Source organism: Cupressus sempervirens, chromosome 3 (assembly GCF_028749045.1).
Source record: "Cupressus sempervirens isolate cs-2001-9-10 chromosome 3, ASM2874904v1, whole genome shotgun sequence".
NCBI lineage: Eukaryota > Viridiplantae > Streptophyta > Pinopsida > Cupressales > Cupressaceae > Cupressus > Cupressus sempervirens.
Genome location: NC_143120.1, coordinates 99033929 through 99047454, shown reverse-complemented (window position 1 = coordinate 99047454; position 13526 = coordinate 99033929). Strand labels below are relative to the sequence as shown.

General features: G+C 37.6%; 1 protein-coding gene across 6 annotated transcripts in view; it reads right to left on the bottom strand.

The window, feature by feature from the left end:
• The window catches only part of LOC149564972 (sphingoid long-chain bases kinase 1-like), a 179954-nt gene that overhangs the window by 127466 nt on the left and 38962 nt on the right, over nucleotides 1-13526 (bottom strand). For all 6 annotated transcript variants that reach the window (XR_016361985.1, XM_089818509.1, XM_089818508.1 and 3 more), the window contains exons 2-3: nucleotides 11862-12221; nucleotides 10367-10460 (exon numbers count right to left, since the gene is read on the bottom strand). Coding sequence is in view for 5 of the 6 variants with exons in the window: in XM_089818509.1 (XP_089674635.1) it covers nucleotides 10367-10460; nucleotides 11862-12221 (454 nt within the window). In the remaining variant the exon portion in view is untranslated. The remainder of the gene's footprint in view (nucleotides 1-10366; nucleotides 10461-11861; nucleotides 12222-13526) is intronic.

The window sequence follows — 13526 nt, the reverse complement described above, 5'->3', positions numbered from 1 at the left end:
AATATTTATAGACGGGTCGGTCAGTCAGTTGGAAGCCAACCGACGCATTTCCTCACCACCTAACTACCCAACCCGACAAGTTTAACAAGTACTAAATATAACAAGTATTTTATTCCTCTAGTTCATTTTGGAATTCCTCCTCAAATGCTCTACACAAGTTATCCCAAGTGTTCTTCTTACCAGCCTCCAAGTCTGCATACCAATCTATGGCGATCCCTCTTAATGTGGCAGGAAATGCCTTTAACCATTCATCACTGTTATTCTCCTCGTTCGCTTGCCATATAGTTATACAGGTTTTACAATGGCGAGCGGGATCCTCTGATTCGTCCCTCGTAAATTTGGGCAATTTTTGTTTATCAACTGCCATTCTCTTTGCTTGTTGCCGCCTTCCCAATGGAACCCCTCCTCCCGAGAGAACACCACCACCCGATGGAACCCTACTTCCAGATGAGACACCACTTCCTAATGGAACACCCCCGCCAGATGGAACACCCCCGCCAGATGGAACTCCCCCTGCCAGATGGAACACCCCCTCCAGATGGAACTCCACCCCTACCAGACAGAACTCCCCCTCCAAATGGAACACCCCTGCCAGATAGAACGCCCCCGCCAGATGGAACTCTCCCTCCAGATGGAACTCCCCTGCCAAATGGAACTCCCCCTCCAGATGGAACTCCCTTGCTAAATGGAACTCCCCCTCTAGATGGAACACTACTTCCCAATGGACTAGACTCCTGACCCCTTATCTCCTCTTGAACAAGTTCTTGCCGTTCAGGGGTTTTCGATTTCCAGCACCCGGATTGCCTTTCCAGTGTGTCTAAAATAACCAAATTAGCTAGTTCCTCAATAGTATGTTCAATCCACCCTTCTTGACTTTGATGGGAATCCCTTCGTGTTCTCCAGTTCCGGTGTCTCTCTTCTTGTTGCTGGAGATGTAAGGTTCTTAGGGCGACTTCCTCCTCAGTTTTGTCCTCTGGTGTTGTCCTCCGATATTTATTTGGAATTAGGGGCATGAAATAATTCAAAGCCTATCTTCCTATCTTGGCTTATTGAGTTCCTCTACTTTGTGATTCTGCGCCCTCTCTGTTGAAGAACTTGTTGCCTTCTTCTTTCCCTCTCAATTTGTGCTCTTTCGTCTTCAATATGTACGAGGTTCCTTGCCAAAAGCCGAGGAATCTGTCCTAGGAGATCATGCACCACCGGTGGCACGGAGAGTTCGTCGCGTACCGTGCTCTCAAGAACCATCCTCTCACGGGCTTCCTTTTGCACGTACTGCTCGACCGCAACTTCCCATACTGTCACCAAGTCCCATGTCAACTGATCCTCCCTAGTTATTTCTTCCTCCTCTCCGTCACTATTAATAATTTGGATGCAAGGTATAAATGGTCTTCCCATTAGTCCATCCTATCAGCACAATACCTCCAGATCCGAACTTAGGCAATGGCGCCAAAAATGTAGAGTGTTAATATTCTCAAGTTCACAGATACAAATTAACACAATTGATATACACATGCACAAAACATAGAATGTACCAGTAATACCACAATCTAGTAGGCAAGGAAATGATTTCTTTATTAATACTAGAAAACCCACACCCGTACATTACCAATGTTCCAAATATTTATAGACGGGTCGGTCAGTTGGAAGCCAACCGATGCATTTCCTCACCACCTAACTACCCAACCCGACAAGTTTAACAAGTACTAAACATAACAAGTATTTTATTCTGACTACACTTGTGCCCCTGTTTATGCTTCACACTGAAGGTGTAGAAATTTCTCCGTTAGTCAAGTATGGTAACAAGAGTTGATCTGGTTCATCAGACCTTCTTTGGTTGTCTATCCTTCTTCCCCTATTTCTCCCTTTGTCCTTTCCACTCTTAGCCTCTCTTTCCTCTCCCTCCCGGTGAAGATGCTCCCATCCCCTTTTCTCTCTTCCCTCCCCAGGGTTACCTCGACCTTCCCTATCTTCAATAATTTACCAAAAACTTTTATAGCTGCTCCATAGTTAACCTGGTTTTAATTATTTCATATAGGTTGTTGGCAGATGGATTTTGGTTAAATTTTTACATGTATGGTCATTTGGGATGACTCTTTCTTATTTAAAGGGACAACAGTTGAGTGGATTTTTTGCTTGTAATGGGTAATATATATCAGTCACGGTTGTTAACCTTAAAGATGGTTGGCTTTTTGGTTTCTTTTTAACTTGACTAGATACGACTCTCTCTAACTTTTGGACGTTTTCTTTGTGTTAAAGATTTAGATTTCAATGTAGTTTCTCTCTTAGTTTATTATGGCACTAAAAGGTGCTTTAGTAAAAGTCCCACTCTCTACCTGCCTTATTTCTATCCTCATCCTCTCTCCTCTTTGTATCTCCCTCTTGTCCTTCCCTTTCCCCTTCTAGGCCATACTCCCCCCCCCCCCCCATCATCCTCGCTTCGGCTTCTCTATGATTTAAGTATTTGTTCCTCAATTTACTCAATTTATTTTAAACAAATATGTGACTAGTTGATGGTGCTTATGGCACAATTATCAATACCTGCTACTGATTGCTTCTCATTAAGATTTTTCTAACTCCTTGTGTGAATTACCACCCCTCTGTGTGCCCATGCTGCTCAGACAGCTCAACTCCTCATGGACTATGTTTGGACCTTAGGATGGTAGAGGACTTCTCCTTTCACATAGGACTCTAGAGAGTCTATTCCTTCATTATCAACTCGTAAGTTTTATGGGCAGGAGTTCATCTCTTGGAAACCTCATAGTATTTATCAAGCCATCCTCCCCTTATATGCATTGTCCCCTACTTGAGCACGGGTTGTTCTTGAGCTAGGGGGCTTCCTCATATTTCCTTCTTGCAACTCAGGATCTTTTTCTATCCATCCAGCTTGAGATTTGGGTTGTCATTTGTCATTGTAGGCTCTGCAATGGCTTGGAATCTCAACTTTCAATGGTTAACATATTTATTATGGAGTTAAATTAGAATATGATCTGAAGTTCCTTTATTTTATTCGTAATTAGTTGTTATGGATTACTATCACTATTGTCAGGGCTCCCTTCTTGTTACTTTGACTTTGTGTTACAGTTTGGTGGTTGGTGTGTGTTTTGTTGTGTATGTCCAGAGATGCATAAGAAGAGCAAGATGGGTCCTCTCTTGAACTGCTCCCCTTGTTGTTTGTTTTAAACCCAACTCATTAATTTACCTAGGCTGATTGGGAGTTTCCCAGCAACGGCTTTGTGTTGATTTGGGCTAATCATGATCCCCTCCCTCCTTTGTAAGGGTAGGTCTGCCTACCCAAGTCCTCCAACTTTGAGGCATTTGTATCAATTCATTATGAATCTTTTATAACTGGTGATATGCCACCTAATTTACTTTGTATTAAATCTTGACGATATGCCCTCTTAGCCCTTTCACGGTGGTTTTGTAATGGAGGTTCTCCCTCCTCCCTTATATGTAGGACTTCAGTCCCGAGCTACACCAAGGGTTTTCTTCCCCATTCTTTTTCCCGTGGTGCTCACACTTCAATGGGGTTACATTGTAAATAAATTTTAATTAATAAAATCAAGGCTTTAGTTGTTTACTAATCAAAAAAACTTATATACTAATGTATTAATAATATGCTAATATATAAATAATATTATATTATTTTTATTTGTCCATTTATCTATTTTAATTTTATTACTATATATTTTATCATTTAGTCATAGTCTAGATAGGGGACATCATACTCTGCCTTTTGTTTACTGTACTGGTAAAGAAAACAACACATACAGACAATGGAACAAAATAGTAGAATTATATTCGCATATGCCAGACATACATTATGCTTCATAAGATGAATAATAATAGAAGATGATGCTTTACAATGATCCCAGACTGGATATAAATACTATCCGCCGAACCTTCCCGAAGGAGTCCGTCGGCCACAAACATTATGTCCCGTCGGCTACAAAATACAAAACACCGACGACAATCATTCTATCGGCTACAGAAACACCGCCAGGACCATCCAGTCGGCTGACACCATCCCCCCCAAAAAGAACAGTCGTCTCCTGACGACTAACAAAATTAGGAGACAACTTACAAACAACAAAAGAAATACTAGAGAGAAGGGGGCGTCCCAGAAGAGTGTTGCTGGCGACGTAACTCATACACCTGCTCTGTCCTGATACGGAGATTTGTCTGAATCTGAGAATTAACCTCGACGGCCTCCTTAAGAAGAAGCGCAGCATCCATAGCCTGCCTCCTAGCTAACTGCATCTCGTGCTCAGTCGCATCCTTATCTCGGACAGCCACTTCTGTACCTTGCCTAGCCACGTCTCTCTCCTGCACTATTGCTGCCATATCTGCTAGTAGTGTCGCCCGCTCTACGGCCCATGCTGCCTGCTAGTCGGCCAAGTCGGCGGCTAGCTTCTCTCTAGCCTCTCTCTCAGCTGCCAATGATCTCTCTGCTGCAACCTTGTCCGCCTCCGCACGCCGACGAGCATAGTAAACATCCTTGTACAATCCCACAATCTCATGTGCCAGCTTCATCAGAGGGGTGTCACTGGGTCCCAACTCCGGCTCAGTAGCCCAATCTGCCAACATCTCAACTGTCTCCACCGCCGGCCAACCCCTGTCTACAAAACAAGTCTGAAATCGTCGAGGATAGATCCCACGGATATATGCTCTGATCAAATGCCACTCCCTCCGCCGAGTTAGAGCCTGAATTGCCACCTCGTGTCCCTTCTTCAATGCCGGGTAAGAAACATGTTAGCGCCGACCACCTGTCGTGGATCAAAATAGGGGAACCAGCGGAGGGTGTGAATGACGACTTCCCTGATGCCCAGCTGTTTCAGATTGGGGTACTACCAGAATGGTACAGGAGTATTGGCGAGTACCTGTCAACAAGACAGTTTCCCACTGGGATGTCACCAAATGATAGGCGCAAGTTGATAATTAGGAGTTCGTCGTCCACAAACATTATGTCCCGTCGGCTACAAAATACAAAACACCGACGACAATCATTCCATCGGCTACAGAAACACCGCTGGGACCATCCAGTGGGCTGACACCTTTTTCCAAAATCGTTGGTCCTCAAGCAATGTGGACCTTGATGTAAGTGGTGTCTTACAATGGAGATTTGATTCCCCAATCCAAGGTACATGAAATGGAAATTTCAACTTGGCGTTAGAACTATGATATAATAATAAATATAAACGTATCAACTTGAAAATATTTCATCACATTATTCAATTTAAAAATAATCCAAAAAGATAAACTTATCTTGATTGGTTGTAGCACTTCTCCTTTGATAAGTGTTACTCAATTGTTATGAATAAGTCTTGAGATATAGAATATCAGGAATGTCCTCAGCCAATAATGGCAACATTCTTCAAGAATGCCCTCTACTAAGAATGGCAACGCTCACTAAGAACATCATCTGCCAAGAATGGTGACTAAGAATGCCCTCTGCCAAGTATGGCGACGCTCCTTAAGAACACCCTCTACCAAGAATGGCGGCACTCACTAAGAATGCCCTCTGCCAAGAATGGCAACACTCACTAAGAATGCCCTCTCCCAAGCATGAGGACACTCACTAAGAATGCCCTCAGGTCACTAAGAACAATCTCTATAGTCAACATTCACTAAGAATGCCCTCTGCCAAGAATAGCAACATTCACAAAGAATGCCCTCTCCCAAGCATGGGGACACTCAATAAGAATGCCCTCTACCAAGCATGGCGGTGTTCACTAAGAACACCCTCTGTAGTCAACATTCACCAAGAATGCCCTCTATGGTCAACATTCAAGAATGCCCTCTATGCCTAACATTAAGAATGCCCTCTACACAAAAGTATCTTGGAATTTTAGATTCCCTTTAGGAATCTCGACATTCATGATGGATATCTTCTTTTATAATCTAGTACATATCTCATACTTATTTCATCAAATATCTTCCTTAAATGATGTCAATATGTTCCTTATGCTTTCATTTTTTAGTATTGCTCTAAAATTTAAATATATGGCCACAATAAAGTGTATTATTTCTCGAATCAAAACTTGCTAGACCTTAGTATTGTTCGCTAAAAAATTTGTAAGTCACTGTGACCACAACTTACAAAATGGGAACTTTAGGCAATGGCATAGTGAAATAAATCTCTCCCCTCAAGAATAGAGGAGGCTTCCTTCTTACCATAAATGGCTACAACAAAGACGTAACTAGAATTGACAAAGGGATGGTTCACTGAATCAATTCCTCTTTTTTCAGGAATGATTTTCTATTACCAACTACTACTTGCCATTAAACAAAAGTATGATGTGAATATCAGGATTTAACTGTGTGATTTTGAGTCAAACTCGTTGACCCATGTTTCATGAGTAGTGATTCAACATGAATCCATCTCTCATGAGAATAAATGTAACACTTAGCACTCATTGGATCTAGGTGATGCTCACAGGGGTGAAGCATCACAATTTGATATTCACACAGTTAAATCCTGATATTCACATCACAATTTGACTTGCTGTGAAAATTATCTCCTACTTATAAACAAAAGTAAACTACACTAATACCGATGGCTTAAGTATCGACGTAAGAACGACCTTAAGACAGCAGTTAACTTATGTGGTTGATAGCAAGAACCCAAAATCTCCTACAAGCAACCTTCTTGAAACAAAAGAGAAACAGCTAACAAAGCTCAAAGTCTTTGTTCAACTATCCAGATATGAAATAATATACTGAGGATTCAAGCTCAAAGTCTTCAATTCTTAGTATTTGTTGCCACTAACAAACAAGATTAATCTCATTCAAGAAAGCTCAAAGTCTTCCAAAAACAACATCAAACATTCAAATACCTTAAAAGAGAGAAGTAACAAAGATGAATGAATAAAAGAAACATAAGAAACAATGATCAATTCCAAGAATCTCAACATGAAGTTTTGGAAAAACTATCTTCTTTATTCACTTCAGATATTTACAACAAGAAATACAAATCCTTCAAGTTACAAGCCCAGCCTTCTCCAATAAAGCAAAAGATGATTATTTACAATGAACTCTCTCCTTTATATAGGAAAAACAAAGAGAGAAAGGTGGAGGAAAAAGTGGAACAACCTCAACCACCCATACTTAGCCTAACTAACTACTTTGACTTTATTCAAAGTTGCATATCTAATGCAATTGCAACTTAACTACATGAGTTGATTGTAAAGGTGCATGTTAAAACAAATATGCTCTTTACATGTAGCTTTCCTATCGCTAATCTACTCAAAGCATGTAAAATATGATTTGGAGTTTTTACATGGCATCAACCAATTCTCCAAACTTTCACAGGGACTCTCGTACAACCGCAACATCTGGTTCTCCAGTGTGTTGTAAAATCATGATAACTTTCCTGAGTGCGCTTGCTGCGCTAGATGTTTCCTTGTTAGAAATCCTCCACTTGACATTATACTCACATTAAAAATGCAAATCAACTTCTATCATGTTGTTCCAAGCACCAAGATCCCCATCCAGTAACTCAAATTGGTGGTTAAATGATTTCAACATGTCATCGAGTTTACCAAAGATTTCACTTTCTTTCATCAACTCCTGATACACTTCCAGAATCACTTGGATTCCTTGTTTTCAATATTGCTGCCACATTCATCAACAATATGTGCCTTCTGCTTCTCCCTTTCTATGCATACAAATGAAATACAAGACAAGACAACCCAAAAACAAAACATAAAAAGTGAAATACAATAAACATGAAAAAAATAATAAAATAATAAAATAAAATAAAAAACAAGACAAAAACCCTTGACTAACTAAATAATTGTGTATATATATATATATATATATATATATATATATAAAGTATTATAAAGTATTAAAGACAGTGAAATTGTACAAGAAAACTCTATATATATATATATAATAGAAATAGATAAATATAAAAGTGATAAAATTGTATATGAAAACAACAATAAAACTAACTAACTAGCTATATACATATGAACAATGCCATCATCAATGAGAATATCACCCGGCTATAGCAATGGATTTTTGAACATTTCTTTGAAACCCAACAATAACAAAATCAAAGCTTCAACATCCTACAAGTTTGAAAAGGAAACTTCAATCACTTCCTCTTAGATTGGAGTGCAAAGACAGGGGTGATAGGCCTAAAAATTTCGTTTCTTGTACACAAAGTGTTTATCTCGACAAAATCTCAAACCGGTTCTAATTATGTCACCCCCCATTATGCAAATATAGAGCAACATAGGACAAAGAATTTGTGTGTTTTGTTAATAGCACCCTAATGTAGCAACAGAAGCCCAAATAGAAATTGCAGAAGCCACTCAGTACAGAAACTTGTTTACTAGTATCTTTAGGCACTGATTTGTAAAGATTATCAAGTAAATTAGGATGCAAGCCTAGGTAATAAGAATTATCGCCTACATAGTCATCATACTTCAAAGCAATCTTTTTTTCCACATGCAAAGAGTCCTTTGTATGTGCAAAACATTAAAGCTAAAAGGGAAATCCACACCATTAGTCACAATCAAGGGTTCTTAAATTTAAACATCAAGTGGTAAGAAAGGGTCGTAATTATTACAGAGTACCACCTTTTAGACTCCCCAGGTACCATCTTCATCATTATTAGGTGATTTCCACTTAGAATCAACAATCTAGTCCCAAGTCATAGCCACATTGTCACCTTTCGAGTTCAAAGTCCATGACAAAGGTGATCTCCGCGTGGGGTCCTGAAGCCTATTCTAGGTCACTGCCTCCTTCACGCCCTACAGATTCAAAGTCTGCATCATCTTTGGCCCCATTTGAATAAGGAGCAGAGCTTAAAGATAACAAAAGCCATGAAATCCCAATTAAGGAAGGAATTATCAGCTTTCATTGTTAAAGGGGTGGTGTTTTGTGACTCCTTAGAGAGAGATTTTTGACATTCTCCGGGAGGTGTCTATAGTTTCTCTGACATCTTAAAGACTGACATCTGGCCCCCAAATTGGCCAGGCACCCACTGCCCTGTTTCCTTCTCTATAGATATGGGTTAGCTTGTATTTGTCAAACTCTATGAGTTTTTGGATATAAATAATTATATTCTCAACAATCAAAAAATATTATTCAATTTTTAATTTGTTTCCTTAGATTGCATCAGTGTTCATGGGTATGTGTTTATAATTTAATTCACATTTTAAGGGTTACTTTAATGAAATATGGTGACTTGATTAAAATGTGGATGGATAGTCAATTGAGTACAAAACCTGTGCTGAAAATTTCATCACCAAATGGCTTATATTTTGTGAGTTACTAAACTTCCATTGTTTGAGCTATTGAGTTGGTGTCCGGTTGTAAAAGTAGCATCATTGCCCTGTGTAAAACTAAAACCCTTTTGGGGATTAACAGGAAATTTCACTGTTCTATTTTCTTCTTTTGGTTTGTGTAATTCCCTATTTTGTTAGAGTTACAAACCTTTCTTTCCACAATTTCGCAACAGAGTTCCTGCTTCGGAAATCATATTAGGATTTCCTTTGTCGGATGGTTTGGAAGGGTATGATATGCTTTAGGGCTGTATTTAAGTGTTTAGAATTTAAATAATCTGATAAGATCTTATATTGATTTGAGAACTATTTGTATAAATTGGTCATTCTTACCTTATGACCTGTAGAATGCTTAATAACGAATGATTACTTTGGTTAATCAATAAATGAATCGTAGATTAGGCATCTATTATAATAGGAATGTGGCGAACATTCTCTTATCTTCTCTAATGTTATAAGATTACATCATCGAGGAAAAAGGATAATTCAGAGTATATCTACTGATTTTTCATAGTTTCTTAAGCTCTGGAAAGAGGAATGATGATATTTAGTGAATCTAATTCATGTAGTTAATGCTTAAAGGACTGGAATTGATATTATTATGCTTCTTCCTTTAGTAGCCTGCTTGTATGTAGTTTGAACCATATTAAGATGTGTGCAAACCTTCATATATCAAGATAGTGTTATCTTTTGTGTACTTTATATATGTATCAGTGTATAGGATGCGTATGCAGTCTTATCATGTGCGATGTCAATATTAGCGCATCAGCATGTGTTGCTTTATTGTTATTGTGCAATTGTTTTACTTGGAAAAAATCGTTGGCCTTGTTTTACATATTTTGTCTATAAAATTTGGAAATTACAAAATTTGCATGTAAGCAATTTGCTTGCAGCAATAGAATATGAGCATGAAATATCTAATTTGAATTAGTAATGTTTACATACAGCATAACAAAAAAATTGAAATAATATTTTGTTTTGGATAAACTGAGGGAACCTGAGACAGAGTTGCAAGGATGGGCAGTCGTTGATTCAACACCCATATCCTTGTATACATGAAGAATGTAACTCACCATCTGGATAAGCGTGGAAATTAAATGATGAAATCAAAGCTTGGGCATGTTGTGGACCATTCGTCTCAATCACTTTGCAATTCAAGCCTGCCCACTGCATAAAGTTGAGCCATCAGTGATATAGAAACATGGAGCATGGAACTAGAAACATGCTACAGGGATATATTATATATGGTACATCAAAATACTTTGTAATATTATCTATCAATTAAGAACTTGAACTTCCAACTGGACAGAGCTTTAGTATAAATGCTCAATCTGTTGCTCTCTCTCCTGATTGGTCAATCTCTTTTTAAAAAGTTTAAAACTCATAATGAGATTCTTTAAAATAATACAAGCAATGTCTTAGAGAGATAGTGACACAGTTCAGAGTGGTACTTTCAGTGTCACTTTAGCCAGTTTATCACAAAGACTAAAAAGTTAAATCATAAAGTTTTCAATAATATAGTTTTACCTGGGATTGATATGACCTTATATGTCATGCTGACCCCCAATAAAGTGGCAATGTAATGCCATCAAAATTTCAGTCTTATTTACATCATGATTGAAATATGTCATGTACACTGTTGAAAAAAAAATACGGTAGAGTTCATGATTAGCACCTGTAGTTGTTTGTGAGTTAACAGATATTGTTAACATGCATGCATTCTCATTGCTGATGTTGCCACCATAAACTCATACCATAAATATTTAAGGGTGATGTAGAATTGGATGATATCATGAGACAAGATGGATCATAATGGTTAACATTCTTGGCATGGCAACTAGTTGAGTATGCATTATTTTTTCTACTATTAGAACATGCATATTTTCCTTTCCACTATTAGTTTGTAATGTTTACCTGTGTCATTATGTTTGTCCAAGAGTGTGTCCCTCAAAAATGCAATATGTCGGAACTATTATTGTGGCTATTAGTTTGAAAATGTAAAACATTATTTTATGACTTCTTTTCTTGTATTCTTCTTATAACATTCCTTTAGAGAAATCATATTTCATCCTTATTTGGAAAATAAGCACAAACAAAAATGCATTGCATGCGTGCAATATAATGCATATGTCAAATGACCACATATCTTGCTTACCTACATTCTGTTAAAGTAAATACTTTTGTATCAACATAGTATTCAAGTTTAGAAAATAACAGAACAAAAAAAGTTTGTATTTGTTATTTGCTAATAAGAACAAGAAGAGAAACATTTCTTAAAAATTTGAAAGTTAAGATAAATTACCTCAAATTAGGTACCATTTGGCATATTTTCATTTCCCAAGTTCAAGTAGATATTTTGGTTAAAGGAATGAACATAGGATAAAATACAGATTCAATTCACAATGCATTTAACTAAAATTTGACTCGCTGTTGCTTTTATAAAGAAATTAAGAATCAATGACTACATACACTTTAAATAATTATTCATTGCACAAACATTAATGAGACATTCATGGGAATTATGGATGTGTGAAATGCAAGATACAAGGCACAGAGAATATATTCTACCTTGAACAATGGCTCAACTTTATCATAGTAGATTTCCCTTGCATGACCATTACCAGAGCAAGGATTGAGAATGACAAGAAAAGATTTTCTTGGCTGGAAAATCATTGTTGCATCTGAAACTGAGTCAACTGCAACATTTGCATCGCCCTTTGTTCCAACCAAAATTCGAGTACAATTCACATAACATCCTTGTTTTTCGAGAAAATCTTTCCATTCTGCTAATTTTTCTTTATCTTGGACAGTGAAATTGAGGCAACAATGCCGCCTTCTAGATATACCAAATAATGCAGGAACCCACTTTGTGTGAAAAGCTGTATAGGAATGAATGAAAACCTGAAATATATTAAAATCACAAGATACCTGCATAATTGCAATTCACGCTCTTAGCATATCATAGAACAAAAAATGCATTATTAAGGCAAGCTATAGTTAAATGTCAACCACTGTTTCTGAGTGTCAAATCTTCAGTAAACATAAAGGTTTTATAACTAAAATGATAAAAACATCAAACAAGAGATGTGGACATGATTTCCCTATTAACATAGAATTATAAACCTTTCTTTTACTGCCTGGCACATCATTTGTTACACACCAATTCTGAAAACTGATAAAAAAACGCTGCTATTACATAGATTAAATCTTAAACATAGACAAACTGAAACTAGTTGCAATACTGTGATGCCACTGTTGTCGATGGCATTTCTACTGTTATAATTTAATCTCAGAATTGCCAGTTAAAGTGATGACCACAAGAAAAGTTAAAATTTTGTTTTTCCTGGCTAAAATTAGCAAGAATATCACAAAGAAGATTAAATGACAAAATTGGAACTATATATTCTACAACCAAATAGCATTTCCAACTACAACATAAAACAAACATGGGGCTGTCAAAAGAAGAAACAAGAAGCATTGAGCCATGTTTTCCAAAAAATGCTGACAAATTATGCCATGATGGCTTATGGAAAATACCTTAAGAGGTAAAGTTTTGACAGTCTTTGTCACTCCTTCTGTAAATTAAGTTTCACTGACTAATTCAAGCAAACAAAACTCCAAGGACAGTGGGGGTTCTGTTCTTTCTGGCTTAACCAGTTTTCCCCAATCATATCTTGTCTCCCTACATTAAATTACCACCTTGTGGAATTAAGCAGAGGCTGTAAGGGGTGAATTAGTGAGTGCCTTCTTGTCCTAGGACGTAATGGTCCTAATAGGACAGCCTCCTCATGAGCCCCTCATGATCCTGGTCTTCCACCTCAGGCCCTTTCCCTTGCAAGGTGGGTTTCAGACAATATACATAATGACATATTAACCACATGATTCTTGTCATAAGCAGTTTAGTCATCCCTAATCATAATCACATAGTTATAGCATTAGTCATTATGTACATTGATATATAGCATATGTCTATCTAATAATCATAATGATCATAATAGATACACCAGTAAGATGTATTGAGTTCAATGCTATTTTGTGGTATGGCCTCCTTGATAAATACAATGGACCATAGTTCAACTTATCATTATCAGCAACTTATCGCCTGAGGGAAAAACAAAATATCAAAGATAAGTCGAGAACTTAAAAAATTGTTTAAATTCTAAGTTGCCAATTAGGATTCCGGTTCGTATGCGGATTTGACATTTGCGTTCGACATTCGCTCGAAATTTTTTG